This window comes from Microcaecilia unicolor, chromosome 2, assembly GCF_901765095.1.
Source record: "Microcaecilia unicolor chromosome 2, aMicUni1.1, whole genome shotgun sequence".
Classification (NCBI taxonomy): Eukaryota; Metazoa; Chordata; class Amphibia; order Gymnophiona; family Siphonopidae; genus Microcaecilia; species Microcaecilia unicolor.
The window spans coordinates 394085511-394111904 of record NC_044032.1 but is presented as its reverse complement, the minus strand read 5'-3'; the positions used below and the strand labels follow the sequence as shown (position 1 = coordinate 394111904).

At 43.8% G+C, this 26394-nt stretch overlaps 1 protein-coding gene across 5 annotated transcripts in view; it reads left to right on the top strand.

Moving 5' to 3' along the window:
- WDFY3 (WD repeat and FYVE domain containing 3) overlaps positions 1-26394 on the top strand; it is a 655707-nt gene that overhangs the window by 619396 nt on the left and 9917 nt on the right. For all 5 annotated transcript variants that reach the window (XM_030190597.1, XM_030190598.1, XM_030190593.1 and 2 more), the window contains 4 exons: positions 6156-6338; positions 10619-10715; positions 15688-15999; positions 22379-22490. In XM_030190597.1, coding sequence (XP_030046457.1) covers positions 6156-6338; positions 10619-10715; positions 15688-15999; positions 22379-22490 — 704 coding nt within the window. The remainder of the gene's footprint in view (positions 1-6155; positions 6339-10618; positions 10716-15687; positions 16000-22378; positions 22491-26394) is intronic.

Genomic DNA, 26394 nt, shown 5'->3' with positions numbered 1-26394 from the left:
CCCCCTCACATGCCAGGACACCAACCGGGCACCCTAGGGGGCACTTTTACAAAAACAAAAAAAAAGGTAAAAGAGCTCCCAGGTGCATAGCACCCTTCCCTTGGGTGTTGAGCCCCCCAAATCCCCCTCAAAACCTACTGCCCACAAGTCTACACCATTACTATAGCCCTAAGAGGTGAAGGGGGGCACCTACATGTGGGTACAGTGAGTTTGGGGGGGTTGGACGACTAAGCATTAAGCAGCACAATTGTAACAGGTAGGGGGGGGATGGGCCTGGGTCCACCTGCCTGACGTCCACTGCACCCCCTAACAACTGCTCCAGGGACCTGCATACTGCTGCTTGGGAGGAGGGTATGACATTTGAGGGTGAAAGTAAAAAGTTGTGAAACATCATTTTTTTGTGGTGGGAGGGGGTTAGTGACCACTGGGGGAGTCAGGGGAGGTCATCCCCGACTCCCTCTGGGGGTCATCTGGTCATTTAGGGCACTTTTTGGGGCCTTATTCGTGAAAAAACAGGGTCCAGGAAAAGTGCCCTAAATTCTAGCTACAAACGTATCCATTATCGGCGAAAGGCGCCCATCTCTGTTCGGGTGATAACCACGCCCCAGTTCCGCCTTCACCACGCCTCCGACACGCCCCCGTCAACTTTGTCCGCATCCGCGACGGAGTGCAGTTGAAAGCGTCCAAAGTTCGGCTTTCGATTATACCGCTTTATTTGTTTTTGTGAGAAAAACGCCCATCTCCCGATTTAGGTCGGAACTTGTGCGTTTTTCTCGTTCGATTATAAGCAGGTATGTATGTTTGGACACCACCAATTTGACCCGGGGGGGGGGGGGGGGGGGATGGAAGGGGGAGGATAGTACTGTGGGGATAGGGTATATTGTATCTTGGTATATGTATTTTCATGGTAGAGAGTCAGAAGAAACTTAAGCTGTCTCCATGCCAGTGTTGTTCCTCATGATTTTCGTATATTCTCCTGTTGGCTGTCTGCTTTGTTGTTATGTACTAAAAATTAATAAAAAAATATTTAACTTAAAAAAAGAATGGACCCAATAGTCAGCCAGCAGCAATCAGTGTTTTGCTGACCGCCACCAGCATTAAACCCAGAAATTCAATGCCAGGCACCAGCATTACATTTTTGGGTTTCCGGAGCCAGCTAACACATAGCCCATTAAGTGTGATATTCAGGACTTAACCAGCTATGAATTACCTTATAAAGATAGGACTGACTTTTATACGGACCTATTTATGTGGTTAACCTAGCTAGTTAAGTGCCGACTCTGCCCCCCAGAAAGCTCCCAAAATAGTCAGTTTTCAGTTTGGCACTAACCAGTTATTTTCAGCGTCTAGCCTCAATAGACAATTTAACCAGCCAGGAGCCATTTTTGGTCAGTTACATCATTTTGAAAATTGACCCCGGTGTATTTTGATAGTTGAATGGTCTGGAATTTGCCAGCTTAGGATTAATGCTAAAAAATGCAGGGTCATATATTTGGGCTGCAAAAACCTAAGTAAATGGAACAGTTTAGGGGGTGAAAAACTTTTGTGCACAAAAGAGGAGCGGGACTTGGGTGTGATCGTATGTGATGATCTTAAGGTGGCCAAACAGGTACAGTGGGGGAAATAAGTATTTGATCCCTTGCTGATTTTGTAAGTGTGCCCACTGACAAAGACATGAGCAGCCCATAATTGAAGGGTAGGTTATTGGTAACAGTGAGAGATAGCACATCACAAATTAAATCCGGAAAATCACATTGTGGAAAGTATATGAATTTATTTGCATTCTGCAGAGGGAAATAAGTATTTGATCCCTCTGGCAAACAAGACCTAATACTTGGTGGCAAAACCCTTTTTGGCAAGCACAGCGGTCAGACGTCTTCTGTAGTTGATGATGAGGTTTGCACACATGTCAGGAGGAATTTTGGTCCACTCCTCTTTGCAGATCATCTCTAGATCATTAAGAGTTCTGGGCTGTCGCTTGGCAACTCGCAGCTTCAGCTCCCTCCATAAGTTTTCAATGGGATTAAGGTCTGGTGACTGGCTAGGCCACTCCATGACCCTAATGTGCTTCTTCCTGAGCCACTCCTTTGTTGCCTTGGCTGTATGTTTTGGGTCATTGTCGTGCTGGAAGACCCAGCCACGACCCATTTTTAAGGCCCTGGCGGAGGGAAGGAGGTTGTCACTCAGAATTGTACGGTACATGGCCCCATCCATTCTCCCATTGATGCGGTGAAGTAGTCCTGTGCCCTTAGCAGAGAAACACCCCCAAAACATAACATTTCCACCTCCATGCTTGACAGTGGGGACGGTGTTCTTTGGGTCATAGGCAGCATTTCTCTTCCTCCAAACACGGCGAGTTGAGTTCATGCCAAAGAGCTCAATTTTTGTCTCATCTGACCACAGCACCTTCTCCCAATCACTCTCGGCATCATCCAGGTGTTCACTGGCAAACTTCAGACGGGCCGTCACATGTGCCTTCCGGAGCAGGGGGACCTTGCGGGCACTGCAGGATTGCAATCCGTTATGTCGTAATGTGTTACCAATGGTTTTCGTGGTGACAGTGGTCCCAGCTGCCTTGAGATCATTGACAAGTTCCCCCCTTGTAGTTGTAGGCTGATTTCTAACCTTCCTCATGATCAAGGATACCCCACGAGGTGAGATTTTGCGTGGAGCCCCAGATCTTTGTCGATTGACAGTCATTTTGTACTTCTTCCATTTTCTTACTATGGCACCAACAGTTGTCTCCTTCTCGCCCAGCGTCTTACTGATGGTTTTGTAGCCCATTCCAGCCTTGTGCAGGTGTATGATCTTGTCCCTGACATCCTTAGACAGCTCCTTGCTCTTGGCCATTTTGTAGAGGTTAGAGTCTGACTGATTCACTGAGTCTGTGGACAGGTGTCTTTCATACAGGTGACCATTGCCGACAGCTGTCTGTCATGCAGGTAACGAGTTGATTTGGAGCATCTACCTGGTCTGTAGGGGCCAGATCTCTTACTGGTTGGTGGGGGATCAAATACTTATTTCCCTCTGCAGAATGCAAATAAATTCATATACTTTCCACAATGTGATTTTCCGGATTTAATTTGTGATGTGCTATCTCTCACTGTTACCAATAACCTACCCTTCAATTATGGGCTGCTCATGTCTTTGTCAGTGGGCACACTTACAAAATCAGCAAGGGATCAAATACTTATTTCCCCCACTGTAGGTAGAAAAGGTGACAGTGAAAGCTAGAAGGATGCTTGGGTGCATAGAGAGAGGAATGACCAGTAGGAAAAAGGAAATGATGATGCCCTTGAATAAGACTCTGGTGAGATTTCATTTAGAATATTGCGTACAATTCTGGAGACCGTTCCTTCAGAAAGGTATAAACAGGATGGAGTCGGTTCAGAGGGAAGCTACTAAAATGGTAAGTGGTCTTCGTCATAAAGTATATGAGGACAGATTTAAAGATCTCAATATGTATACTTTGGAAGAAAGGCGGGAGAGGGGAGATATGATAGAGACATTTAAATACTTTTGTGGCATAAATGCACAGGAGGCAAATCTCTTTCAATTGATAGGAAGCTCTGGAATGAGAGGACACAGAATGAAGGTGAAAGGAGATAGACTCAGAAGTAATCTGAGGAAATACTTCTTCACAGAAAGGGTGGTGAAATCATGGAACAGCCTCCCAGTGGAAGTGGTGGAGATGAAAACAGTGTCTGAATGTGAGAGTTTGGGTCAAGTACATAGTATCTCCAAGGGAGTGATAGGGAGAATAGATGGTATGGATAGGCCATATGGTCTTTATCTGCCTACATTTTGTTCTGTTTTCTAAATTGATCTCATACATATTCTGCAAAAATATCCTGAAAATCTGAGTGGCTCTGGAGGCCCAAAGACAAATATTGAAAGCCTTGAGCTAAAGAGTTGCAAGCCTCTCTTGATGCACCTGATGTGAGGGTTCATGTATCAACCATCGGGTAAAAAGCTAAATGGGAATAATATTCATGCAGGAAAATTTAGGAAGAAAATACTGTTTTCTAAAAAGAACACTGTTAACCTCCTCAGATTCACCAAAGAGCATCTGGATGCCCTGCAAACCTTCTAGAATAATAATCTCCGGACAGACAAGTGAAAAACTTAACTTTTGGCACAATAGTAGAATATACGCTTTGGTGAAAGTCAAACACTACCTTCCAAAGTAACAACCTCATCCCAACTGTCAAGGGATACACGCATCAAGTCCTGGATGGCTTGCCACCATTGATGGAACTGTGAATTCTGCTTTATATTAGAAAAATCTAGAGGGCAATGTCTGGCTGTGTTGCCAGTCATGCCTCAAGACCAGAATTCTCAACATTCAAGGGAATGTAGTGCGGAATGGCTAAAGGAAAGATTTTCCCCCTGATATTCAAAGGCATTTAGCTGGCCAGGATTGGCACCTGGACGGTTAAATGCAACACAGCCGGCTATCTGCCGATATTCAACGGGTCATGGCCATCCATGTCCTGCTGAACATTGCCAGTTGGCAGATAGCTGGTTATATCGGGCAGTATAACTGTCTAACCACTGATTTTTAGTGCATCTCCACTTAACTTTAGCATCCATATTTGACCACATACAAGGCATTCCTATCTTTGTCCAGTTTTACTTTGACCGGTCAGCACTGAATATCGGCTTGGCCAAAGTCAAACCGGCCAAAGGTAAATTTGATATTCAGTGCTGGTCACTGGAAATGGCCTGGCATTGAATATTCTGTTTTAGGGCCTACCGCGGGATTTAGCCCGGATAATTCCTGCGGTCTGAATATCAGCCTCTTTTTGTTTTGGAAAGGCAAAGTCAGAGTCCTGGCTTAAACCATATTAAGATGTGGCAAAACCTGAAATGAATTGTTCACAGTCAGAAGCTCTCAAGTGTCCCAGAGTTAAAATAATTCAGTATGGGGTATTAGCAGCTACCGAAGCGTGCGTGTGGGGTATTTTTTCTGCTCATAATTTTATAACACTATCCACTTGACTGTTGGCTATCTGTTTCCTATCAGTGTTTGTAGTTCATTTCCATACTTTTATACTAGAATCTTATTAATTTAATTAACCACTGAGAGAATTTGCTCTTGAGCAGTATATCAAGATGTAAACTTGAAAATTGAAGAATGGGTCAAAATTCCTTAAGGGCAGTGCGAGTGTATAATATAATCAACAGTTACAGGAATCGTGTTGAAGTTATTGCTACTTAAAGAGGTAGCACAATGAGTGAATGAAAAATGTTTTTTGTTGAATAAGATTAAAATGTATTGAACTGAGTGCTTTCTTCAATAGTTATCTTTGTCTTTTGTCATGGCTTAGATTAAGATGTAATCATGTTTTGACAATAAGTTGGGTTGAAAAATAGAGTATTCTAAGGGGAGCTGGCAAACTTTTTCTTAGCATTGTATTATACCAATTTTTGAGATTTTTCTTTTATTAGACCAATGTAACAAGTGGCTCCTTAAGAATGAAAGGGAAGTTATTCAAAACCTCAACTTCTCATTGGCCAGGTTCACTATTCTCGTGAAATACAAACGAGAACAGCAAGAAAAGATATTAATACAGCTCCAAAAATATGCATTTTCCTGATTGTTCACTGTGCTTCAGCGACATCAAGGACATAGGCTCTTCAATCATATTTTGAAGCATTGCCTGTTGAGCCTGTGATCAAAAGGATTGCTGTGAAGATGCAATCCTCTGTTAAATGTATTAGTACAAAATTTCCACTTTGCCACAATTTTGTAGAAGTATGGGATGCACAAGCAGTACTGCAGAAAGCCCTTCTCTCTGGTGCTAGCCTTACTTGAGCAGAATAATAGACCATGTATATTTTCAAAGCACTTACACTTGCAAAGTTACATAGAGGTGTATTTTCAAAGCACTTAGACTTACAAAGTTCCATAGTAACCTATGGAACTTTGTAAGTCTAAGTGCTTTGAAAATGAGCCCCCTGGTCTACCATTTTTCTTGGTCAGAGTAATGATAGTAGCATGAAGCCAGTTGATGGAGTTTAACATGGTTGTACCCAGCTGTTGCCAACTTTATTCCTCCAATGCTAACACATTTCTGTAGAGGAATCTGAGATTTGAACACTTCATTTCCACCACCTGAGTACTTCATTGTTCTTTTTCATCTCTGTTTCAGGGTGATATAGTGTCATGTGCTGGTACCTATATCCATGTGTGGAGTATTAATGGCAACCCTATAGTAAGTGTCAATACCTTCACAGGCAGAAGTCAGCAGATCTTATGCTGTCTCGTGTCTGAGATGAATGAGTGGGATATTCAGAATGTCATCGTGACCGGACACTCAGATGGTGTAGTCCGAGTAAGTATGAACCTTCTCTGCTCATTCAAAAACTAGGAGATGTGAACATAACTCATGCATTGCAATGAGGGCAGATCTACATATAGTAACATAGTAAATGATGGCAGATAAAGACCTGTATGGTCCATCCAGTCTGCCCAACTAGATGAACTCATTTTACATGGTATGTGATACTTTATATGTAGACCCAACTTTGATTTGTCCTTGCCATTCTCAGGGCACAGACCATAGAAGTCTGCCCAGCACTGTTCTTGTACGAAGTTCTGAAGCTAACGTCAAGGCCCTTAAAATTTACACTCCAGCCCATCCATATCTATTCAGTCACAATCAGGGCGTAGACCGTACAAGTCTGCCCAGCACCGGTTTTGTTTCCCAGTTACTGGCGCTAAGATTCCGTGGATCCATTCCTTCTAAACAGATTCCTTTATTATCCCACGCATGTTTGAATTCCATTTCCATTACGTAGCTTCCCACTATTCCAGAACCTGTGGGATAATTGTGTCCATCAACCAGCAGATAGAGATAGAGAACTAAAAACTGAGCTGAGACATATCTCTCTTGGCATCCAGTCCAGCTCCTCAGTATTTCTATCTCTAGCAGATGGATGGACAAACATTTCAGTCTCCGGTTCTGAGTGATATGCTCCTAGTCCAGTTGGTCAACTGGTCCGCAATTGAGATTTGCAGGTGACTTGAGTCTGCAGAGTCATATCTAAAGGTCTTCTTCCCTCCCTTCACCTCTCCCCTGTTTCCTGTGGAGCCTCTCCTTTACCAGCAGAAAAACCTTTAAAAAAAAGGAAAGAGGTTTTTACTGGAGAGTATGGGACAGAGTATCAGTCTTGATTCTTTCTCATTCTCATCTGTGATAAGACATGTGAAGACTGTGAGCTTGAGGGGATCAGCCTGCAGAGGTAAGTCCGACTTAAGTTTGGCTCAGAACCGCTTGGAGGGCTGGAAGTTCTGCTTGGTGCAGGGGAAGAATCCTGACTCACTGCTTTGGACTGCATTGTGCTGCACATGTGCCAGTCGGGGTGAATGGTGACTCCCGTGAAGGTAGTAAAGCGGTTTTCCCCCTGTGGGACCCATTGGCCGCCATCGGGGCATTGCAGTGCATGCAAGCCAAGACTCCCAGTGATGTGGAGGAAATGGTCGGTGGCAGCACCCCTTAAGAATTGGCACAGCATCCAAATATGCCGGGGACTTAAGGCTCTCTGTGGGGCCAGTGCAAAGTTTCATGCAGAATTGCGTGGAAGCAGGCACCATTATGCAGGGCCGACTGGCATTGAGGAAGAGCCACTGGTCACGAATGGAGCACAGCCACCATTTTACAACCTCAGGACCTGACAGCATTCAGCTGCATCGGGATCTTTGTTTTCGCCAGAGTTTATATTGCTCTTAAACCAGACCTGTTTACTGAAGTAGAAACAGACTTGCTGCAAGGTGCTTGTTTTTCACCCCTCAGGCTCCTGAGATCTTGTTTAGCTTTATCTGTCCACTCATGGAGGTCTATCTCTGCGTCTCCCTCCTTGGTCTATTCAGAGGAGCCATAATTGAAGGAGCCGTTAGAGGAGGGAGTGCTTCCTCCTGAAGAGGGGGATGACCCGAAAGTACAGAGGTTGTTTCCTAAATAGTTCAGTACTGTCATGACACTGTGGTTGTGGCATGTGGCATTGGGCAATGGATGCAGCTTCAAAATCATGTCTAGTTAATACCCTTTTGGGGCAAGTGGCTATTTGGAGAAAATGTCAATAGCTTGGTAAAAGAACTGGGGGAAACTATGTCACGGCAGTTGGAGGAGGATAAGCCAAAAGCCTCTGGCCGTCCATCTTCAGGGGGCTCTCCATCTCGATTTTGAGACCGCAGATGATACAAGCCTGGTCATCAGCAATATGGTCAGAAGTCCCACTTTCAGGCATGCCAGTCTTCTCTTTGTGTAGACAGGAAGCCCTCCTCTCAGCTAGAGCTCCCAATGCCACCCGAGCTTCACAATGATGCAAGGCCAGTTCATTCTTCTCTTCCTCTGGTGGGAGGACGGCTTTAGGAATTTTGAGAGGAGTGGGCCAAACTCACGTCAGACCAGTGGGTTCTGGATATTCTTACAGAAGGTTACAAGTTGGAAGTCTCCAGCCCAGTCACTTGTTTAAGGTGGTTGTGTTTATTCAGAGTTTCTCCTTACTGCTTGCCTACGTAAATACTGAGGAGCTAGACTGGATGCTAAGAGAGGTATGTCTCAGCTCAGTTTTCAATTCTGTGTCTCCACATGCTAGTTGATAGACACAACTATCCCAAAGGTTCTGGAATAGTGGGAAGGGACTAATGGAAAGAAATGACCAGGTAAGACCTAATTTCTCCTTATACCAGCTTAGTGCCAGGGCAAAAATTGCTAAATACTAACAATTAAAATATTCCAAGCTGGCTTAGTGGCTCACATGGTAAGTGCTGAATTTGCATTGCTGTTTGCATGTGAATGTTGCACTAATTTTGATATTGCCCTTGACATCTCTTTTTATTCTATGGTTATTTCTTTTTTAATGCATGGAATATATTTGGCCTGGGCTTCCAGGATGGTATTTTTGAACAGCATCCACGTCCAATGTAAATTTTTGACCTTCGCAGCTGCTCCTCTGTTGTTGTGGGGTTTTTTTCACGGTTCTTCTCGTTTTATTATAGTCTCCTTTTTGAAAGTTAAATGCTAACATATTGAACTTCCTGTGTGTACTTACCAGAAAACAACAAGGCAGTTGGTCCACCAGATCCAATACGGAAGATAAAACAATGAAGCAGACCTTGTAGGAAAACAATGTCTCTATTGATAGATTAAAAGTTCACAGATATTCAACGTAAAATGACCTACATGGCCATGTTTCACCAGTATGAAAATGGATGCGTCAGGGGCAGTGGGTCACTGTAAATGAAAATAAAATCATTCAGTATCTAAAAACAACATATAAAAAGCATGGTAATAAATTAAAAACATGAAAGGAACATTCAGAAGAACCCCAAGCTAAGAAAGCTTTAAGTACCTAGGTAATAAAAAACAATGTGCAAAAGTGAATAATACAAATCTATAAAAGTGTAATTTAAATAAATAAATGAGCTTTAAGACCACGCAGTCACTTAACCCTCCATCGCCACAGGTACATATAAGTACCTGTATATATTATGTAAACTGCTTTGAATGTAGTTGCAAAAAACAAAGGCGGTATATCAAGTCCCATTTCCCCTCCCTAAGACTAAACACAAACTCAGAGGACCAAGACTGTCCTATAGCCACTCTGTACGTTCTGCCATAGCTTATCAGGTTCTTCCACAGGCCACGAGTCTCACTGTTCCAACTGTCCGTCTTCTATCATGCCAAAACGTCATGCCATGGCAAGTGAGGAATACAGTGAGAGATAGGCACTTGCTACTCCTGTGGCCCCGTCCCTTGTGCTTGCTTTGCCGTTATAGAAAGCACATGACACAGTTGGGGGGAGGGTTCAGTTTCCCTGCTTTTACTTTGCTCCTGCACTGCTGCCTACGTTCCTCTGCTGTAGACGTTACACCACTGCTGTTGGCAGAGGTAGGAGGGGGGAAAAACACACAAGAGTGGAAGATGAGAGGACAGGGAAACTGATGGGATCATAAACCCTGATGGGGAATGGCGAGCAAGAAAGGGATGCAGTGTGTGATTGCACTGTCTAAAAACTAGATAATGTTCAATATTCAGCCAATAATAGCATGTCTTTAATCATTGACCAGCAATGGCTAATTTAGACCTTAATAATAAGTGCTGGACCCTCTGGGTACTGATGCTGACTAACTGGGACATTGATGGCACCCAGAAGTTATTCAAGTACAGTCGATATTCAGTGCCATACCTACATAGCTAACCAGCATAGTTGAACTGCTCACTGATGTCCACATAACTTCCAGCTCTTCCTCTCCAGACTGTCCTGGCACTAGCCTGGGAAATGCAGCAGTTATCCCCCCCCCCCCCCCAACCCCATCTGCAATAATGTCAAACAATATCCATATCTCATAGCCAAAGCATCTCAAAGAGCATAATCCGGGGTCAGAAGTTGAAATATCTAATACATAAATATACTACACTGGGACAGCTCTGAAAAAATTAGGTCTCCTCTGTCATCATATCGTATCTCATAAATCTGAACAGCTTGCATCACCAGTCTGGAGTCTCTTCTTCCCGGTTAAATTGCTTTCAGTCTCAACCCCTAGTTATTTTTTCTTTTTATATTGTTGCTTGGTGCTTTGTAAACATTTAAACTTTTCTCAATGCAGTTTTGGCGAATGGAATTTCTACAAGTGCCAGAAACTCCAGCCCCCGAGCCCGCGGACACCATGGAGATGCAAGAGGAATGTGCAGACACTCAAATAGGTGTGTAGTTTTACAATGTGTTCTGTGGGTCTGATATTCAAAGCAAGTTATACATTTACCAGCAGGTAGTGAAAACATAACTCATGCACATATTTTCAGCACACGCGTGAATAAGAAGCTGTCTGGGGTAGGGAAATACCTACAGTAACTGAATGTAACTTGTCTTGATCTACTAGTGAAAAGACATGAGCTAAATTCAAAAAACATAAGATCTGCTCAACTGGGTCAGACCAAAGGTCCTTCAAGCCTATCCAGTTCCTAAAAGAAAAGACCATAAGCCATTATTAAAATGGACTTGGGAAAATCCACTGCCTATTTCTAGGATAAGCAGCATAAAATCTGTTTTACTGTTCTGGGATCTTGTCAGGTATTTGTGACCTGGATTGGCCACTGTTGGAAACAGGTTACTGGGCTTGATGGACCTTCGGTCTGTTCCAGTATAGCAATGCTTATGTTCTAAGTACCAGTCTTGAACATCTGCATTTTTGGTGACTTCCACCCCTGGTTTGTTTGTCTCTTGACTTCTTGTGGAAGATTTTTAGTTTTATTTTCCTTTTTTTGTGTGTGTGACTTGAGGATCCCAAAATGGCCAGATTTTATCCATAGAAAAAAGCGGTGGCACTGGGGAGAGGCAGAGCTAGCACTTAATCCTTTGGAGGGTAATTTTATAAGAAGGTGCTTTCTTTAAGTGGTAACGTGCGTGCTCACTTTGGTGATATTTTAGTCATTTACTTGCAGATGTGGCCGCATAGACAGAAACATGACCTCACAATATATTGACCAAAACAAAAGTACTTGATTTGAAATGATGATGTGCACTTTGAGGTGGAGCATACAGGGACACACATATACTGTAAAATACTATAATGTATGCATCTACTTGTTAATTATTGGCGTGATCATGCCTGCCACTTATGCTGGTACTTTATAAAGACAAATAGGTGCCTAGGGCCTGATATTCAGCTGGCATTGATCAGCGTTTTGCTGTCACCTGCCAGTGTCAGCCCATATCCGGCCACCAGCATTGAATTTCCAGGTCTCTGGAGCTGGCTAGCACAATATTCACCCCTTAACTGGCTATGGGTTACTGCATAAAGATAGGACCAGTGGTGTGCTGGAGCCGGCTCGCAGCGGCTCGCAAGAGCCGTTTGTTAAATTTACTGGCATCTTGCGAGCCGGTTGTTGGCCCGTGCGAGCCGGCTCGCCTCTGCTCCCCCGCCCCACTAATCCATCTTCCGTCTGCCCTCTGCTCCCCAATAGTAGCCCTGCTGGTTTCCTTTCTGCGCTGCCGCCGCTGCCCTACCTTTAAAAATTTTATTTTCCCTCGAGGCGCGCCATCGTTGAAGCGAAGGCAGCAGGCTCAGCTCGGTTCCTGCCTTCGTTCCGTTCCTTCACATCATGGCTCCGCCCTTGCGCAAACAGGAAATACGTCAGGCAAGGGTGGAGAGAGAAGAAATGCTGGATATGGGTGGAGGGGAGGGAAGAATGAGAAATGAGATGAAAAGAGGGAAAAGGAAGAGAGGAGAATAACTGCAAATGGATGGAGAAAATAGGCAGAAGCTGAGGACCAGAAATGAAGAAGAAAGAGGAAAGAAATAAATGGAAAGGAAGCCCTGGAAACGGAGTTAAGAGGACAGATAGCAGCAGAATCGGATACTGGGCCAGCATGATCAGAAAAACAGTCACCAGACAACTAAGGTAGAAAAAAAATCATTTTATTTTCATTATAGTGCTTGGAATATTTTCACTTTGAGAATCAGGTGCTCAACATTAAAAGTTTATATTTATTTACTTATTTATGGCATTTTATCCCACATTAAACATGAATTAGATTGGAACCTGGGATCATTTAATAGTTTTTTCCTGGAGAGAGTAATGCATTGCCCCCCCCCCCCCCCCCCCCCCCCCGGCTATAGCCAGCTCTGCAATTTGGGGGGGGGGGCGTGGAGGTGGATGGGGGGGGCGCAGAGGTGGACGGGGGGGGGGCGCCGAGGTGGACCGGGGAGAGAGCCTGTTGTTAAAAATTTACCAGCACACCACTGGATAAGACTGACTTTTATTCTGGTTTTGAGTTTAGTACTAACCAGTTGTGCTGTTTTAAATTAACAGTTAGCCCCAGACAGGTGATTTAACTGGTCAGGTGCCATTTCTGACTGTTAAATCTCTTTGAATATCGACCTGCTATCTGCCTTTGTAATATAAGCTTCACATAGGTCCTTTAAGTCAGTGTTTCCCAAGTCCGGGCCTGGAGTACCTCTTGTTGGTCAGGTTTTCAGGATATCCACAATGAATATGCATGAAAGAGATTTGCATATAATGGATGCAGTTTATGCAGATCAGGTTTCTGCATATTCATTGTGGATATTCTGAAAACCTGACCGACAAGGGGTACTCCAGGCCCGGACTTGGGAAACACTGCTTTTAGTGATACATTTACTAGGCCACCCCCCTTTATAAAATTACCCATTAGTGGCAATATTCAGACACCAACGGGTTACCTTGGAAAAGGAATTTTTATGCGGTAGAGGGCTTTTATAAACATACCCCAGGGTTTACATACAAGTATGTTTGGTGACAAGAAGGCATGTACACGGTAAGTGTGGTTAGGAATGGATTTTGGATGGAATGCGGGTGGAGTTGCAATTTTAGTCACATCCTATATAATAAAACTCACCCTCAACGTTCTGAGGACACTGACGTCACTGTCAGTTCCTCCGGGCACTTCCTTCCGGTTTGAAGGGTTTGTGGTGGTGAAGCCACCGAAATCACTGTGTTGGGGCCCCGCCCTCGCGTCAAACGTGATGACGTTGAGGGCAGAGCAGTGGCGTCAGTGGCTTCACAACCAACGACTCAGCACATTGAAGGTGGCGTTGGCGTGCGTTGACGAGGTCCGCAACAATGGCGGTCAGTGCCTACACAGTGCCGAAGGGATGAGCAGGGAGGGGGGTTCGGGAGGAAAACCTTGCTAGTGCCCGTTTCATTTGCGCCTGAAACGGGCATGTTTTACTAGTTATTTATAAAATACGCAAGAATGCACACACTTTGCACATGAACACATTCAATCTAGGCATAGGTTCTGCCGCTTTGACCCTATAATATGTTGTAAAGACACAGAGGGGTGTATATATCTATATATAACAGGCTTAAAATAGATGCCTTCAAACAGAATCCTCCTGTTAGAACCTATCCATTAAGAGGGTAATTGTCTGTGTTTAAAATTAGGCCAGCAGAATAACAGGCGTAACTTTAAATGGATGGGTGCCTTCACATTTACTGGTCAAATGTATATTCCACAATGCTAATTAAACAAATAGCACCACTGAATATACAAATATAGTTAAATACTGATACCTGTGCTTAGCTTTATGTGCTGACCAGGCTGGCTGAACAGTAGGTCCTGTATCTTGTCCTGGAGGGGAAGGGGGTTTCAACTTTCAATGGCTTTTGGGTTAGGGATGATTAGCAGAAGGAAGATTTGCTGTATACCATAGGCGCCGACTCTGTGGGTGCTGTGGATGCTCGAGCACCCCCAATATTTCACCCACCGGAAGTTCGTTCCCTCCCTCCCTTCGAGTTCCAGGCCCCCTCCCTCCGAATTTTAAAAGTCATCTTGACTTACCTCGTCGGGGTTACGTTGGCAGCAGCGGTAAAAAACGTGCAGGCTTGGCGCTTACTTCAGTTTTCCCTTCTCTCTCTCTCAGCTCTGGTCCCTCCCTCATTTCCTGTTTCCGCAAGGGCGGGACCAGAACTGAGAAGAGAGAGAGAGAGAAGGGAAAACACTGTAAAGCAGGTGTAAGTGGCCATTCCTATATATACACATGCTGTCAGCCACTTGTGGTAGTACTCTGTAAAGGAAAGTAAGCACCTACTTTTCCTTATAGAATAGGCTTAAAATAGGAACCATAAGCAATGCCTATAATAGCATCACTGTTATAGAATTACCTTCCTAATGACCAAAGTAGACCATCCAGTCTGCCCAGCAGTGATTTATCTGCTGTGGATAGATGTAGGTCTGTGGTAGGCCCAAAAATTGTCCCCCTAAGGCCAAAAGGGAACTAAATAGGACCCAGTTATCCTCTTAGAATTAGGTTAAATAGAAACTGTCAACTTATTTTAATTTTGTTACCCTCAATCAATATTTATAAAAGTTGAGTGACAGCATTGCATGCTGCCATGTGCAGGGACCTGGCTTCAAGTCATAAGTATTACATAAATACATAAGTATTTCCACACTGGGACAGACCAAAGGTCCATCAAGCCCAGCATCCTGTTTCCAACAGTGGTCAACCCAGGTCACAAATACCTGGCAAGATCTAGTCTAGTCCATGGTCAGGTGGTGTTCTCCCCAGGTTTGTGTGGCTGGAGGTGTTGTAGATGCAGTGTATACAGCCCCTGGGAAGAAGAGAGAGGAAGTATCGGACAACGCACAATAATTTATTTATTTAGATTTTGCTCACACCTTTTTCAGTAGTAGCTCAAGGTGAGTTACATTCAGGTACACTGGATATTTTTCTGTCCCAGGAGGGCTCATACCTGAGGCAATGGAGGGTTAAGTGACTTGCCCAAGATCACAAGGAGCAGCAGTGGGATTTGAACCGGCCACCTCTGGATTGCAAGACCGGTGCTCTAACCACTAGGCCACTCCTACACATAATGACACCAAATGGCTGGATTAAGGGACCATGATTGCAGAGTTGTTAGAGGGATTCCTGGTGCATCACTATTGCTGCATTTTGGGCCAGGTGGGTTGAGAAGGGAGATGGAATAAGGGAAAAGCCCAGGGTGATTGTGATCTAAGGTCCTAACCCCGTTCCAAGTGAGCTGGAATCCCAAAGGAGCAGGAGAAAACTGCACAACAATGCCAGTGACTGCTTAGTCCACTTCTTGTAATGTTATTGATTACTTTTGATTAGAGGAAACTATTTCCTTCTGTTGTTGTAGTTGTGTTCATGTCTTTCATTCCATAACACAGGGCAAGAAGCCCAGGATGAGGACAGCAGTGACTCAGAAGCCGAGGATCCAAGCATAAGCCAAGACAGCAAACCTAGTGAGAGCCAAAGCCAGCCCAGCAATACCAGTCACAGGCCACGAGTGGCATCGGGCAGGGCAGGGGCATGGTCAGCAGACAGCGGCTCGGATGACTCCCGACGCTGGTCCGATCAGCTTAGCTTGGACGAGAAAGATGGCTTCATCTTTGTGAACTACTCTGAGGGGCAAATGAAGGTGCACCACCATGCTCCAGTTACTCAGGCAGAAGTGCGACTTTACAGCAAACTGAAGCCAGGTATGGATGTGAAGGAATTCGCTTCTGCATCATGTATCAGCTCTTAGTTGGATTTATTTTCTTTCTCCTTCCTTTGCAGTATGCCCTGCTTCCTGCACCGTCTTATTATGCAAGTATCTTTGTAAGGAGGCATTGTAAAACACCGTATAAATTTTGCCTCTGTAGATAGCTGATTGTAGATACAGGTAGAGGTCTATCTGCTGCCTCCACCTTGGGACCTCAATATTGTCCTTACCTGGATCAATAAAGCCCCCTTTAAACTTTTGGGCCAAGCAACGCTCCAACAATATTGGTGTTAGATAAGATGACTTTTTGTACATCGTCTTGATATTTCCTTTAATTTTATGAAATACATATAGATAGTGTATGTGAGTGTTGCTGTGTTACATATATAGCTATATCTCTGTATCTACCCTTTGTTTTTGAATATTCCCTAAATGTATTGTTAAATTACTGTTTAAACTGTGTATTTCTTTTTATTTTCTATTAGAATTTGAAATATATGTATTCAGTACCGTCAAGGAAAAGTGAATGACTATTTGCTAACAGCATAGGAAGAAACAACAAAGAAATAAACCCAGTAATTCCTACTAGGAGAAACAGAAAACACAACAAAGGAAAACTGCATTTCTAGGAAACTCTCAGGGACATAATCCGTACATATTGAGCCATAACAAAATCCCATTATACCCTGCTAACTACTCTCTGTAAAGAAACATTTCTTCTGCATTCAGGATCAAATTACTAAACCTTTTTCCATAAATGTACAGTACGTATCCACAGACATATTTCTTTGAAAATGACCTTCAGTCTGGTCCTGCAGCTCACTGATGTTGCTAGGACTCCTCTCAGCCAGGGCCAGTAGGGTAGAGGGGTACATGAATGCCATAGATGCCCTGGACATAGAGGGGGCAAAATAATGATCCTGTTTTGCATGAGGAGGGGGCCTTTCTGGTGTGTGGGGTGCCAGTTAAGAGGAAACAGTAAGAGGTTCTTTTACCAGGCTGTGCTAGGCGCTAGCATGCATGTAAGCATTTTACAAGTTCTTACCACAGGAAGCGCACAAGCATCCTGTGGTAAGTTCCAAATTGGCATATGCTACCAGCGCGCTAAAAAATGTATTTTATTTGTTTTGGTTGAGGGGGCGTGTCTGGGGGGCAGAGAGTGGACATGTGTGCTGATCAGTTAGCACATCTACATTAAATCAAATCAGTTCTTGTATACCGCTAAAATCCCCTTTCCAGAGTTCAGGGCGGTTTATATAATAGTTGTTACAAAACAGATGCTGTTAGTGTATGCATGAGACAAAATAACCTAATAGGAAAATCTGATGGAAGTTATGAGGAAACAGATGATGTAATGGATTTTTATGAGACCATCTTTGGGAAGAGAAAAGTTATTAGTTTCTTCTGGAAACTAATGTAGGTATTATGTGTTCTGATGGCAGTAGGTAAAGAGTTCCATGTTGTAACTCCAGTACAGGGAATAGAGAGCCAAAGACCTGATGATATCGGATTGCCCTATGAAGTGCATCATTTATTCTTTTAGTCTGTTGGACTGGACCAAACATAGTGAAGCAACTCTAGTTAGCAATTCTGATGTAAAACCCTATAAGATTTGAAAAACTAAACAAGCAGCTTTAAACCTGATCCTTTCTGATATGGGAAGCCAGTGAAGTCTTACTGCATTACTGCATGCTGATTAGTGCAGTATTGCCACATGACCCCTTACTACCTGCAAAATGGGTGGCGGTAAGTGCTCAAGCAGTAATTGGTTTTAATGGCCGCGTGCTAATGGCGACATTAGCACATGAACTAAATTTTCAATTAGAGGATGAGCTTCCACTAAGGTCTATACCAAATCAGATATGAGGAAAACTCAATAAATAGTAAGCAAAACCAAGTATAGGAGAAAAGTGGATTCTATACAAGGAGCAAAAAGCCTCAAGAAGCGCCTTTCTATACACCATTGTGTGTTAAGAGAGCTGAGACTACTTCATCATAGGCAAAAAAAACCTCCTGCGTTATGGTAAACAGCTTACACAGACTAGTTTCAAAAGTTTAAAGGTTCACTTAGCTTGGACTGTTGAATCGCCATTCTCCTCTCTTATTATTTCAGGTTATTTAACCTTTCAATGACGTCACCCGCTGTCACAAAGCCAACCAATAGACAGCTTCTAGTGACTCAGCATTCAACTAGTGTGGTTTTCAATGTTTTGATCAGCTGGCGTCAAAATAACTCTTACAGGTAGACCCACTCACAAAAAATGGCTCCATTCTATTTTACCATTGAGTCCAGATGGTGTTAAAGTTTTAAGACAGAAAATCCATTGTTGTTCCTTGCGCAGGAGTAATCGACGGCGATCCACCCCTCTCTGCCCAGTGTCTATTTGTTGTAGGACCAGGCATCGAAATGTCTCAAAACCGTGCTGGAATTCTGTACAGTGGTGTGCTAATGGTGAAGTAATCTTCTTCGTCTTTATCGCAGTCTTGTGTTCAATAAGCCTCACGGGAAGTTTGTCCAATGTAAAGCTTCCCACACAGGCATATATTGCAGTAGATCACAAAATCTGAGCTACACGAAGTATTAATAAACAATGAAAATTCCCTTCTAGTAGAGGGATCTTGAAATCTCTATCATCAGGGGACACATCTGGCAATGATTGCATCTTTTATGTCCCTCATACACAATTGGCTCAGAAGATACGTTCCTAAGAATAGAAGGTCAAAGTAATTCTTTTAAGTTATTGCCCCTGCTATAGGCGAATCTCAGAGTAGAATCAGAAAAAAGTGGCACAGTCCGTATTATATTCAAATGATTCCTAATCATCCGTGCCACATTTCATGCTTGTGTGGTATATTTTAGAACATAAGTGTGCACTGTCGCTTCTACTACATCAGTCTTTACACGTGGCTGTAACAATAACTCCCTGTTATTCAATTTGGCTCTATGGTAAGCCCTTTTAACAATCTTGCTGGAGTAACCCCTATCCACCAGTTGCTCACGTAAAGCTCTTGCTTGATGACGGAAATCTCTTTCCTCTAAGCAGATTCTGCGATAACGCAGAAACTGTGAAAAAGGGAGATTGTCCTTCAACGCTGTTGGATGGCAACTTGAGTAAAGGAGAAGTTTCAAAATGACCAGGCATCTTATGGACCTTTACATCAAGGAAGGTTATCTCATCTTGTCAGAGTGGACCATAAACTGAATGCTAGAGTGACAGCCATTCAGAGAATTCACATACTCCATCAACGTGTTAGAATCACCTTGCAATAACATGAAGACGTCGTCTATAAAACGCACCCATATCTTTATCTTCTCACAAAAGGCACAGGTGTACACATCTTCAAAGTTCCGCATAAAGAAATTAGCCACCGAGGGGATTATCGTTACCCCCCCAGGGCGACCCCTGATGTCTGTTGGAAAATCCTTCCATCATACTGGAAGTAATTTTTCATCATTGCTATGGAGGCTACATTTACAATGAAAGCTATCAGTGATTCACCCAATTGTTGTTGTTGTAAAATACCTTTTATCACAGTTAGAGCTTCAACTTGGGGAATAACTGTGTAGAGGGAAACCGCATCTAGGGTAACCAGGAAAAGATCTTCTGAGAAAACAGACCATTCATTAAGAATATTCATAAAGTGTGTCGAATCCTTTATGTATGACCTCCCTGCAGAGACCAAAGGTTGCAGAAAAGTGTCAACATAGACTGATACAGGTTCTAGTAGTGACCCCCGACTAGAGACGATCTGACATCCTGGGGGGTTCACAAGGGTCTTATGCACCTTAGGTAATGTATAGAATGATGGGATCTTCTGAGAGTCTCCATTTAAAAATTGAAATTCTTTTTGGGTGATCGGACTCATGGCAAATGCCTCTCCTGTAACATCGAAAATCAGTGCTTTCAACCTCTGAGTGGGGTCCTCAGTCAGTTCCACATAGTCTGTTGCTTTACTTAGTTGTCACCAGATTTCTGCTTCATAGGCGGTGCGATCCTGGACAGTGACCACACCACCCTTATCAGCTCTCCAAAACACAATCTGGGTGTAATTCTCTTAACGTTTTCAGAGCGGTCAGCTCGCGTTTAGAGAGATTATTGTGATAACTATAAGTTCCCTTTTCCATTTCCTGTAGATCTTTTAACACAACTTGCTTAAAAATCATCAACATCGGGTCTAATGGCCCTGGCGGTACCCAAGTGGATCTAGGCTTTACTCTTGAGCTGTCCTCAGTGTGGCCTTTGCTCTGCGCAAAAAAAATATTTTAATTTGTAGTTTCTGTATGAATTTTTCTAATTCTACTCTGCTCTGGAATTTATCGTGTTTTTGAAAAGGTACAAAGGAAAGTCCTTTCGAAAGGACTTTAATTTCCAGTTCTGTAAGGTTATAGGACGATAGATGAATAACTGTTGATTCCGTTAGATTGATAACTGTTGGTTCCATTAGTATTGTGACCGGGTTTGCGGATGTGACTGCCGATAAGGGGGGGCTTCTTGCTGATCGGTCCATTGTGGGCCTCTTCTTCCTCGCCGGGACCTGGCGCCCCGTCCTCGGCCACATCATGCTCACCTCCTTCTAAAAAAGCACCCTCAGAACCTGATGTACTATTGTCTGAGTGGTCGTCCTCATCATCACCATCAAAGAGGGGACGTGCAGAAGAACCTTCTTTATTTAACCAAGGATACACAATGTGATTCTCGTCTCTTTGATACTTTTTGATTTTTGATGCTTGCAAAGATTGTCTAAACATATCAATCTTAATATGCTTTTACAACTTTTACTCCCTTCCTGTAAGTCTACTTTGTTACAAATTTTTGTGTTATCTAAACCCAAAAGCATATTTTTCCCTCTGCTTCCTCACCTTTATAAATGGATATTGTGCCCTGGACAGGAAGTCAATTTTACCTACTAAAAGTGTGCATTAAATTAAGCTCCTGCTAGCAGGTCTTGATTCCATAGTGGTGTTTCAGTGTTTGGCATAAGGAGGTGTGTAAATATTTAAAGCCCTGCATATCTGCTGAATAGTGTACATTTTAATCCTCATTAGGAAGTATGTAGCATGTTTATAGCACTTAACTGTGACAGAACAGTGTGTGTTTAAGCCTGTAAAACTGCCTTATTTCCTGAACTGTATATCTCTAGTTTGGCCAGCAGGTGGTGCATGTTTATGCTTAGAAGCTGCCAAAGAACCAAGGCTGTTTCCTTTGTTTAAGCCTTTTGGAAAGGCAGTCTGCAGTATACTTTCAAAGATTGTTGTTCTGGGCTCTGATTGGCCCAGGAGCTCATTTTAATTTGGATTTTACCGGGTTTTGCTCCAGTCTTAGCCAGGAAGAAAAGAGAATAGGATCTCTTTGCTGAGGCTTTGTGAACAGTTATATGGCCTGATCTTCCCAGGTACTACTTAGATAGTATACAAATGTTTAGATAGTTTTATAATTGATCCATATTTCAGTTACCTCTTAGTGTTTGCTGGTTGCACTTTTTATGTTTCTTTGTTCAATTTTTAAGACCATAAACAATTTTCAATTTGTTGACTCTGCTGTCTGAACTGATAAAGAATCCTGGTGGTTTGTGTTTTGGGTCAGTGAGTGCTTTCTGGGAACTCTGGGACCACTGGGAGTGTAGCCTTGGTAACCTAGAAATCACTGGGGATCATTTGAGAGTGGGAGACTCACCCAGAGGTGGTTGGGACTCAGTCAGTGGAAGGAGACTGGTAGTGTTAGAGCACAAGCAGGAGCAGCAGGTGCAGGCGGGCCTGAGCTGTACTGGGGATAGACCCTCTAAGTTGCTGCGAGTAACCCCAGATGGGTGGCTAAGCGTTCTAATTTTAATTTGCTTTTGGTGCATAGGCTGTCCTGAATATAGATTTTTTTTTTAAGTTAGCTTTTTCTCTGTATCTTAGGAAATGGGTTCCCATATATGCAAGGTCTCTTTTTACAATGAATATACTCATTTTATTGTTAAAAGCTTAGGATTTTATGCCTTCTGTTGGAAAGACTTTTGATCTTTAGTCCAGGAAATACAATGTTCTACCTGTCTGTGTTTAATCTTTATTATGACTGAGTGAACTTGGTTGACTGTGGTTTAGGTCTTTCTGTTGATAGATGTTATTTTCTTCCTGTTTTATTTGGATTAAATTGTATTAACCACTCTGATCTGGAAAGCTGGGCAGTACACCGAGTTTTTAAGTAAAGATAAAGATTATGAAGGCTAACTGTCGCTGCCCTGAGACACTCCAAATACCCAACAATAATCCTGGAGTGAAAATGTACTGAGTGTTGTGACCTTGCCATCAACTAACATACAAATAACTTTAAATTCTGTGGTAGAGACAGTATGAACACTTTTCTTACTTTGGTTCTGTTGGTTTTCAGGGTACAGATGGGAGCGACAGCTGGTATTCAGAAGCAAATTGACAATGCACACAGCATTTGATCGGAAAGACAACGCTCATCCCGCTGAGATCACTGCACTGGGCATCTCCAAGTGAGCACCAGCCAGATTATGTAGTTACTCTCTTCAGGCCAGTTCATCTACTATTATGTAGCTGAGCAGGCAGTAAAATAACTCAAGAACATGCATCTGTTGCTAAGGAACAGCAACCTTGAGCCAGTGGCACAAGTTCAAGCCTCACTTTGCAGAAATTGAAAGGGAGATGGAAAGTTTTTGCCTAGATGGAACAGACCACAGACTTGATAGGCCATTTCTGTCTCTGTGCTGTCCATTTACTAGGTTTGTTAGCACTTGATGTACTCTTCGAAATATAAGAGTACTTCATACCTTGAACCCTGACTTCACTATTGAATAAGTGGAGCAAGATATTGAAAAATCTTCTCTTTTATTGCAGCTTTTGAATGCCAAAGACACCTCTAGGGAATATTTGCTTCCCTAGAGGTGTCCTTGGCATTGGGTTAACAAGTTTTAGAAATGGCAACTGTGTGTTACTATTACTGGCATGAGTAGTTTTGGAGGACTAGATAAGTAGAAGTTCATGAAGGCTTTCCTAGGTTCAAATTCAGCAAATGCAGTTATCTGCTGCATGTCATTTCTGGTCTGTGGAAATTGGGTTCATGGTCTGAGTGCAGTTTTTAAGAGATGTGACCACAATGCTAAAAACACAATCACATGTTGGCACTAATTAACAATCTTGTAGTCAGTCTTAGCTGAAAGACAGGACATTGCCCAGGCCTGGAAACTGAATTAACCCTCCAGTGGTGTGCTGGAGCCGGCTCGCAAGAGCCGGTTGTTACATTTTGTAGCGACTTGCGAGCCGGTTGTTTCCTACTACGAGCCAGCTCTCCTCCCGCCCGCCAGCCCGCCCGATCCCTCACTTTAACCGACCGTCACCTGACTCTTTTAATTCTTCGGCGGGGCAGGCAGTCTTGCCTGCCCGCTACCAGCACTGACTCTCCCCTGCCGGTTTGCGCTTTAAAAATGGCCGCCAAGACTTCCAGAGGCGGCCTCGCGAGACTTCTACTGAAGTCTCGGCGGCCATTTTGAAGCGCGAACCGGCAGGGGAGAGTCAGCGCTGGTAGCAGGCAGGCAAGACTGCCTGCCCCACCGAAGAATTAGAAGAGTCAGGTCGGCGAGGGACGGGACGGACCCGGAGGGAGGGAGGGAGAAGTCGCCAGTGAACATTTCGGGAGGGTTGGCAGGGGAGAGAAGGGAGTCCCTGGGCATGAGTGGATGGAGGGGAGAGAACTAAGGGTCGCGCTGGACATGGGTGGATGGAGGACAGGGGAAAGGAGGGTCACTGCTGGACATGGGTGGATGGAGAGCAGGGGGAGAGGAGGGTCACTGCTGGACATGGGTGGATGGAGAGCAGGGGGAGAGGAGGGTCACTGCTGGACATGGGTGGATGGAGAGCAGGGGAGAGGAGGGTCACTGGGTATGGGTGCATGCAGGGCAGGGGAGAGGAGGGTCACTGGGTATGGGTGCATGCAGGGCAGGGGAGAGGGGGGTCACTGGGTATGGGTGCATGCAGGGGAGAGGAGGGTCACTGCTGGACATGGGTGGATGGAGGACAGGGGAGAGGAGGGTCACTGCTGGACATGGGCGGATGGAGGACAAGAGAAAGGAGGGTCACTGCTGGACATGGGTGGATGGAGGACGGGAAAGGAGGGTCACTGCTGGACATGGGTGCATGCAGGGCAGGGGAGAGGAGGGTCACTGCTGGACATGGGTGCATGCAGGGCAGGGGAAAGGAGGGTCACTGCTGGACATGGGTGCATGCAGGGCAGGGGAGAGAGAAGAAATGCTGGACATGGATGGAGGGGAGAGAAGAGTGAGGAAGGAGATGAGATGAGGGAAAAGGAAGAGAGGAGAAAAACTGCACATGGATGAAGAAAATAGGCAGAAGCTGAGGACCAGAAATGAAGAAGAAAGGAGGAAAGGAAAGAAATAAATGGAAATGAAGCCCTGGAAACGGAGTTAAGAGGACAGATAGCAGCAGAATCGGATACTGGGCCAGCATGATCAATAAAAGTCACCAGACAACAAAGGTAGAAAAAAAATCATTTTATTTTCATTATAGTGTTTGGAATATGTTGACTTTGAGAATCAGGTGCTCAACATTAAAAGTTTATATTTATTTATGGCATTTTATCGCACATTACACATGAATTAGATTGGAACCTGGGATCTTTTAATTTTTTTTCCTGGAGGAATGCATTGCCACCCCCCACCCCAGGCTCTCTCCCCGGCCATAGCCAGCTCTGCAATTTGGGGGGGGGCGCAGAGGGGGACCGGGGGGCGCAGAGGGGGACAAGGGAGAGAGAGCCTGTTGTTAAATATTTACCAGCACACCACTGCCTCCAACCCACAAATATGACTCCTGGCAGAGCAGTTTGAGCCCCGTTGGCAGAAGAATGTAGGAGAAACTTTTGCTGTTGCCTGTGTTGTGAGCGTAAAGCTGAGGCTTCAGATTCCATTGTCAATTCAACACCTTCCATGGGACAAAAAATCACTTAAATAATTTACAGTGAGAAACTTTTCTGCATACAGTATCGTCCTTGAACACTCTGACACTGCTGTACGAGTCATTAATGCATAGTGACTATTACATTGCATGTAACATATCAGAGCAATTGACCTGTATACTGTGTGTCTTGAGTCGTTAGAAGGTCTTACCAGAGATATGCAGCTCTGAGAAAAGTTGGTCTGATATTGAGCCATAGCAGTCAGCTTTTTTAATAAAATCTGGATATTCAGCTCTGGCATCTAGATTACAGTCAGCACTGAATATCTGAATAGAGTGGTGATAGCCTTCCAGAGAGCTGATTTGAATATCTGGATAAAGTTAGGATAGCAGTTTTTCTGTCCAAACTTTATCCAGATATTTAGCCAATTAGTGGTCTAATTAGCGCCACTAATCGGATAATTGCCCACTCATCTCCTCAGCACTGTATAATCAATGCAGAAGTTGTCTGTAAGACTATTCAGTGGCACTCTTGGCTGGATGGAGATTTTCAGGGACACGTGCCTGTCTCTGGGAAAAGGTGACTAAATTCTCAGGTCCAAAATGTTGAGAGTGGCTGATTTTTCATGTCATGGGTCCATAGGTAATCTGAAAAAATTACATGTTTGAACTTCTGTAACTTTATTTTTTCACATAAAAGGATGGGGTTTGGATTGTTGTATTACAAATTGTTTGCTTTAACAAAATTCATTAAAACCTCATTTTTGTTTCCAGAAACGTGAGTCACCTTTTTCCCAGAGATGGTGGTATATACAGTACTAAGCAGTGACACCCCTGAAGGTTTTATCAGAAAAGTGCACACAAATCAGGTTTAAAGGGCCTCCGTTTCGCTGCTGCTGCCTCAGAACCACCGGTCAGGTATTACTCCGTTCAGTGTGCCGACGGATGCAGGAATACTTGACTGGTGGTTCTGAGGCAGCAGCAGCGAAACGGAGGCCAACGTTGACCACGGTCACAAATAACGGAGGGGCCCAAGAGAAGAATAGTACCTCTCAAGCTAAGTACCTTCTCTTTTTTGCCAACATAAGAAAAAGCTCAAAAAACTAGCAAGCTTTTCAGATTGGAGTTTTGATAAGAAGGCAAGTTAAGAACAGTGGGGGGTTTTGCCGATGATGAAGTCCTAGCCCTTTACCCGCATTGTTAGTGGGATAAAGGTGCTTCTCGAGGCTTTTTTTCCCCCTTGATAGACTCGCGTATTAGCTTACTTTATGACTTGTTTCCAATCATTATACTAAAAAAATACTTGAACCTGCTCATTTCCGTTCCCCTTTCACAGTTCTGCTTCTTTTCTATAGCATTGGCATTAATGCAAGACAGGGCATGTAATTAAATTCTTCTTGAGAATTGCTCCCCACTTGGCAGTCTTAAACTGTGTTTTTACAAATACTGCAGGTATATGTGAGGTCTGATGCA